The 6,770-nt window shown below is 53.3% G+C and overlaps 1 protein-coding gene across 1 annotated transcript; it reads left to right on the forward strand.

The window, feature by feature from the left end:
• zdhhc24 (zinc finger DHHC-type containing 24) lies at nucleotides 1–6,495 on the forward strand. The gene is made up of 4 exons (XM_068021416.1): nucleotides 1–786; nucleotides 3,027–3,304; nucleotides 3,715–4,073; nucleotides 5,913–6,495. The coding sequence occupies exons 1-3, from the start codon at nucleotides 437–439 to the stop codon at nucleotides 4,020–4,022; spliced, it is 936 nt and encodes a 311-aa protein (XP_067877517.1). The 5' UTR covers nucleotides 1–436; the 3' UTR covers nucleotides 4,023–4,073; nucleotides 5,913–6,495.
• Nucleotides 6,496–6,770: the final 275 nt, after the last annotated feature.

Consider the following 6,770-nt stretch of genomic DNA (forward strand, 5'->3'; position numbering starts at 1 on the left):
GGCGCCGCCCCTGAAGGGCGAGGGGTTTCACTCAGTGCGGACGTGAGGGGATTGGCAGATTGTCCAGGGCTGGAATAGTGGGGTGATTTAGGCTTGGCTGCAAGGGCTCAGTTGACATCTTAAGTGACCCCTGTTGGTCTCATTTGACCTCAAGTGGTCTCAGTTGACCTCAAGTAGCCTCTGTTGGTCTCATTTGACCTCAAGTGGTCTCAGTTGACCTCAAGTAGCCTCTGTTGGTCTCATTTGACCTCAAGTGGTCTCAGTTGACCTCAAGTAGCCTCTGTTGGTCTCAGTTGACCTCAAGTGGTCTCTGCTGACCTCAAGTAGCCTCTGTTGACCTCAACTGGCCCCTGTTGGACTCAGTTGACCTCAGCTGGCCCCTGTCCATCTCTGTTGACCTCACGTGGCCTCCGTTGGTCTCAGGTAGGCTCCAGGCATGGGGGTGCTGGAACACTTTGAGCCGACCCTCTACTTCCCCCTCTGCATGACCTCAGTCATGACTCTGTCAGTCTCCCTGGAGATGGCCTACATCATCCTCACCGACCCACGCTTGGCCCCTCCCCCGGGGGTGGGCAGGGGTGGGGCAGGGCTGGCCACAGAACCCTGGGGGCCTCCGCGCCCCATGGCAGGACCCGTCCTGGCCCTGGGGGCTTGGCGCATCCTCCACCTCACTTTCCTGGCCTTTATCCTGGGCAACGTGGTTGGCAATCTCTGCCTCTTCATCAGGAGGAACCCCAGCATTCGTGGTGTCTTCCTGTCTGGCCGGGCACTGGGGCAGGGATGGGGGTAAGTATTGGGCATTGGGAGGAGGGGAAGGGTGACGGGTGGTAAATATTAGTTGGGCCCATTGGCGGAGGAGTGGCAAAGGACTGGGGGATAAATGGCAGCAGTCAAAGGATGTTGCTGTCTAGACAGGTAGACCATGATTGACCAGCCACTGACAATCACTAACCCTTGACGAGAATCGGTGGTTAGTGGCACTTGGAGGAAAGCAATCTGGAGTAAATAAGTAGTCATTAACAAAAATTAAGTTGCAGAAAATTGTTGGTATCCTTGGATTGGTAACTGGTTGAGAGGCGAGTGACAGAGATTGGGGATAACGGGTACTTACTGTGGCAGTATGTGATGAGGGAGAGTGGATGAGTGAGAAAGGAATAGCGGGATAGGTTGTTAGGGTGTGAGGAGGCTCGACTGAAGCTTTAACAGTGGCATAGACATGCTGGACCTGTTGCTGTGTTGTAGACTGGAAGTGGAGTTCCCCAGGGATCTGCACTGATGCATCACCTTTTCACCATAGATTTGGTGATGTGGATGAAGGAATAGAGAGTTTAACATCTAGCTTAGGAAAAGGGGTTTCATCCATTGGGATTGTGTACAGTGGGAGTGAATGGGAAGGGGTTTGATCCATTGGGATTGTGTACAGTGGGAATAAATGGGAAAGCGGTTTGATCCATTGGGATTGTGTATAGTGGGTGTGAATGGGAAAGGGTTTGATCCATTGGGATTGTGTACAGTGGGAGTGAATGGGAAGGGGTTTTATTCATTGGGATTGTGTACAGTGGGAGTGAATGGGAAGGGGTTTTATTCATTGGGATTGTGTACGATGGGAGTGAATGGGAAGGGGTTTAATCCACTGGGATTGTGTACTGTGGGAGTGAATGGGAAGGGGTTTGGGTCCATTGGGATTGTGTACAGTGGGAGTGAATGGGAAGGGGTTTGGGTTTATTGGGATTGTGTACAGTGGGAGTGAATGGGAAGGGGTTTGGGTTTATTGGGATTGTGTACAGTGGGAGTGAATGGGAAGGGGTTTGGGTTTATTGGGATTGTGTACAGTGGGCGTGAATGGGAAGGGGTTTTATTCATTGGGATTGTGTACAGTGGGAGTGAATGGGAAGGGGTTTGGGTCCATTGGGATTGTGTACGGTGGGAGTGAATGGGAAGGGGTTTGGGTTTATTGGGATTGTGTACAGTGGGAGTGAATGGAAAGGGGTTTGGGTCCATTGGGATTGTGTGCAGTGGGAGTGAATGGGAAGGGGTTTGGGTCCATTGAGATTGTGTACAGTGGGAGTGAATGGGAAGGGGTTTGGGTTTATTGGGATTGTGTACAGTGGGAGTGAATGGAAAGGGGTTTGGGTCCATTGGGATTGTGTGCAGTGGGAGTGAATGGGAAGGGGTTTAATACAGTGGGAGTGATTGGGAAGGGGTTTTATTCATTGGGATTGTGTACAGTGGGAGTGAATGGGAAGGGGTTTGGGTTTATTGGGATTGTGTGCAGTGGGAGTGAATGGGAAGGGGTTTGGGTCCATTGAGATTGTGTACAGTGGGAGTGAATGGGAAGGGGTTTGGGTTTATTGGGATTGTGTACAGTGGGAGTGAATGGAAAGGGGTTTGGGTCCATTGGGATTGTGTGCAGTGGGAGTGAATGGGAAGGGGTTTGGGTTTATTGGGGTTGTGTACAGTGGGAGTGAATGGAAAGGGGTTTGGGTCCATTGGGATTGTGTACAGTGGGAGTGAATGGGAAGGGGTTTGGGTCCATTGGGATTGTGTACAGTGGGAGTGAATGGGAAGGGGTTTGATCCATTGGGATTGTGTACAGTGGGAGTGAATGGGAAGGGGTTTGGGTTTATTGGGATTGTGTACAGTGGGAGTGAATGGAAAGGGGTTTGGGTCCATTGGGATTGTGTACAGTGGGAGTGAATGGGAAGGGTTTTGGGTTTATTGGGATTGTGTACAGTGGGAGTGATTGGGAAGGGGTTTGATCCATTGGGATTGTGTACAGTGGGAGTGAATGGGAAGGGTTTTGGGTTTATTGGGATTGTGTACAGTGGGAGTGAATGGGAAGGGGTTTGATCCATTGGGAAAGGAGTTTATTTGGAACAGATTCCGGGGCGGAACAGTGGAGACTGATGCTCCCTAGAATGAGTTTCAGGGAACACTTGGAAGTGTATCTGTGGGTGGATGTAGATTGACTGTGTGGAGCTGAGGTGGATGGTGATTGACGGGAGCCTGTTTGTCTTTCCCCGCAGGTACTGTTACACGTGTGAATCGCACACCCCCCAACGTTGTTCGCATTGCTATGACTGCAAAGTGTGTGTCCTCCGCCGTGACCACCACTGTGTCTTTTTTAGCCAGTGTGTGGGCCACGCCAACCATCGCTACTTCCTGTGCTGCATTGCCCACATGTGGCTGGGCCTCCTGTACGCCATTGTCCTCAACACTGAGATTTTCATGGAGTTGCTGCAGGAGGGGTTGTCTTTTCACAGTGTCTTCCTGCTCATCATGCCCTGGGCAATGCTTGTCACAGGTGAGCTACTCAGCTACAGGCCGGACCCCCATCCCTGCAAACCCGTCCAGCCCGAAAACCCTTCGGGATATCGGCACTCCTCCCTTTCTGGCCTCTTGCACATTCCCTGCTTCCCAATATCTTTGGGCCCCGCCACAAGCTCTTTTTATTCCCAGCCACGGGCTCCAGCCCACTCCAAACTTACTCGTGTAATCCTTGCCCTTTCGTGTCAGAGATGGTACAATGTGGGATATGGAGACGGGAACTGTGCACATTGCTGTAGGGTCCTGTACAGCTTTAAAACAGCGTTTCTGCTTTTCAGTCCAGTTACTGCAGGAATGAATCCCTTTGCTTTGGTTTTGGGGTTTGACAGTCTTTGTTAACCTGCATTACTCCTGTATTGCTGATGTGTCTCGTCTCTGCTTGGACAGGTCAGGTGAGCCTCACTGCCTTCTGGTTTGCGTTTGTGGCTGACACATGTGTGGTGGGGTTCCTCCTCGTCTCGGCCTTCTTCCTCTTCCATCTGCAGCTCCTGTTGCGCGGACAGACCACGGGGGAGTGGAGCGTGGGCCGCAGCGGGCTGTACGACCTGGGCTGGCGGAGGAATGTGGCGGAGCTGCTGGGACAGCGCTGGTATCTGGCCTGGCTGTGCCCCCTCATCCCCTCCTCGCTGCCGGGGGACGGGATCACCTTCGAGATCAAGACCTTGCCGACGCACAAGCCCACAAGCCTGTTCTGAAATCGCCCTCCCCCCCCCCCAGCCCAACGCACGCAAACCCCAACTGGCCAGGTAGGGTGATAGAGCCGTGAGCATGAGCTTCTCGGGTGAGGGGGACCGTACCCCGAGTGGGGAAACTATTGTGAATGCAGGAAGGGCCCCCTTGTCTGAATGTGAGGAGGGGGTTGGCCCGGGGGGTGAGGGAGCTCCTTATTGTCTCAGGAAGCAATGACAGGGAAAACACAGACTGCAAGCTGCCTCCAGAGTCGTCCCCAAGGAGAGATGAGGAGGGTGGGGAAGTCAGAGTGAGCAGGCCTGTTCCGTGTGAACAGTTACAAACAATGTCACACTCACCCTCAGGACGTCCCAAAGTGCTCCACGGCCAATGAGGTATTTTTTGAGGTGTCGTCATTGTTGTAATGCACAGCAAGATCCCACAAACAGCAATGATAATGACCCGGATCATCTGTTTTTAGTGATGTTGGGTGAGGGATAAATATTGTCCCCAGGACACCGGGGAGAACTCCCCTGCTCTTCTTCCAATAGTGGCCGTGGGATCTTTTACACCCACCCGAGAGGGCAGACGGGGGCCTCGGTTTAATGTCTCATCAGAAAGACAGCACCTCCGACAGTGCGGCACTCCCCCAGTACTGACCCTCCGACAGTGCAGCGCTCCCTCAGTACTGACCCTCCGACAGTGCGGCGCTCCCTCAGTACTGACCCTCCGACAGTGCGGCGCTCCCTCAGTACTGACCCTCCGACAGTGCGGCACTCCCTCAGTACTGACCCTCCGACAGTGCGGCGCTCATTCAGTACTGACTCTCCGACAGTGCAGCGATCCCTCAGTACTGACCCTCCGACAGTGCAGCACCCCCTCAGTACTGACCCTCCGACAGTGCGGCGCTCATTCAGTACTGACTCTCCGACAGTGCGGCGCTCATTCAGTACTGACCCTCTGACAGTGCGGCACTCCCTCAGTACTGACTCTCCGACAGTGCGGCGCTCATTCAGTACTGACCCTCTGACAGTGCGGCACTCCCTCAGTACTGACTCTCCGACAGTGCGGCGCTCATTCAGTACTGACCCTCTGACAGTGCGGCACTCCCTCAGTACTGACCCTCCGACAGTGCGGCGCTCCCTCAGTACTGACCCTCCGACAGTGCGGCGCTCCCTCAGTACTGACCCTCTGACAGTGCGGCACTCCCTCAGTACTGACCCTCCGACAGTGCGGCGCTCATTCAGTACTGACCCTCTGACAGTGCGGCACTCCCTCAGTACTCCACTGGAGTTTTGTATTCAAGTCTCTTGGGTGGGTCTTGATGCCAGGATCTTATTAAGTCTGAAGTGAGAGTGGAACCCACTGATTTCTGAGTGAGACAAGCTCCTTGTCCTTCGAGAGGGTGCAGTGCAGATTCACCAGAATGATCCCGGGGATGAAAGGGTTAATTTCCGAGGACAGGTCACACAGACTGGGCTTGTATTCCCTCGAGTGTAGAAGATTAAGGGGTTGATCTAATCGAGGGGTTTAAGATGATTAAAGGATTCGATCGGGTCGATAGAGAGAAACTATTTCCTCTGGTCGGGGGGGAGTCCAGAACAAGGGGGCAGAACCTTAAAATTCGAGCCAGGGCCGTTCAGGGGTGATGTCAGGAAACACTTCTTCACACAAAGGGGAGTGGAAATCGAGAACTCTCTTCCCCCCAGAAAGCTGCTGAGGCCGGGGGTCAATTGGGAATTTCAGACCTGAGATTGATAGATTTTAGTTGGGTGAAGGGGGATTAAGGGTTACAGAACCCAGGCGGGGGGAGATGGAGTTCAGACACACATCAGCCACAATCCGTTGTGGAGCGGTTGGGGGTGTTGGATCTGTCACATGAATCAGACATTTACAGGAAATGATTCTGATTTCAGACATGGACTGGGCCCCCGAGTTGAAGCTCCCCTGCCCCCTGTGTTCCAGTGGATCCGCAGCAAACCTCTCCTCACCTGCGCCTTGGAAAGATTCACTGCACCCAGTTGGAACGGTGATTAACCGGCTTCCGTGCCTGCCCGAATCCCAAAGTGCCTCTTATTGTGGAAAACATTAGCTGAGTGTTTTCCCATCCTGTGAACTCTGGGAAAACAATCCAGAAATTTGTTGTGAGGACAGTTATGTGTTTGGGGTGTTAGCTGGTTTGTCTTGGGGGTACTCAGCCATTCCAGTATGTAATCTCGCTTCCAGCTCTCGACCTCCCTGCAGCGTATGTATTTAGTGGAGTTCTGTGACTCTTGCCCTCAGCTGTCACAATGCTTGGGGAGAGTGGTGGGGGTGAGGGTTGGGGGCTGGTTAACCAAAACTGGAGATGAGAGAGCTTCGGGTATGGGCTATCGAGGATGGCAGTAACAATTTGAGAAGCTGGGAGTTAGCGTCAGAATGGGAGTGAATCATGTATCGTTTCGCAAGTGTTTTGTTTCTTAAAAAAAGGATTTGTAAAGATGATGATTGTATGCTGTGTTTAATGAATGTGGCCATATCACAGTCACTGGGGTCGAGCAGAGGCTGGTGATGTTTGATAATTCTTCACATTACATGGTGCAGCTCCCTGCGGTATAACAGACTGACCAGAGTGCAGAGGGTCCCCAGGACGGTGACCGGGGAACAGGGTCCCCAGGACGGTGACCGGGGAACAGGGACCCCAGGACGGTGACCGGGGAACAGGGACCCCAGGACGGTGACCGGGGAACAGGGTCCCCAGGACGGTGACCGGGGAACAGGGACCCCAGGACGGT

This window comes from Heterodontus francisci, chromosome 44, assembly GCF_036365525.1.
Source record: "Heterodontus francisci isolate sHetFra1 chromosome 44, sHetFra1.hap1, whole genome shotgun sequence".
Classification (NCBI taxonomy): domain Eukaryota; kingdom Metazoa; phylum Chordata; class Chondrichthyes; order Heterodontiformes; family Heterodontidae; genus Heterodontus; species Heterodontus francisci.

Excerpts from the sequence above, each read along its gene's own strand:
- zdhhc24 (XM_068021416.1), top strand. The coding sequence starts at position 437 with ATGGGGGTGCTGGAACACTTTGAGCCGACCCTCTACTTCCCCCTCTGC. Across the intron at positions 787-3,026 it reads GCACTGGGGCAGGGATGGGG|GTACTGTTACACGTGTGAAT; the intron begins GTAAGTATTGGG and ends CTTTCCCCGCAG. Across the intron at positions 3,305-3,714 it reads CTGGGCAATGCTTGTCACAG|GTCAGGTGAGCCTCACTGCC; the intron begins GTGAGCTACTCA and ends CTGCTTGGACAG.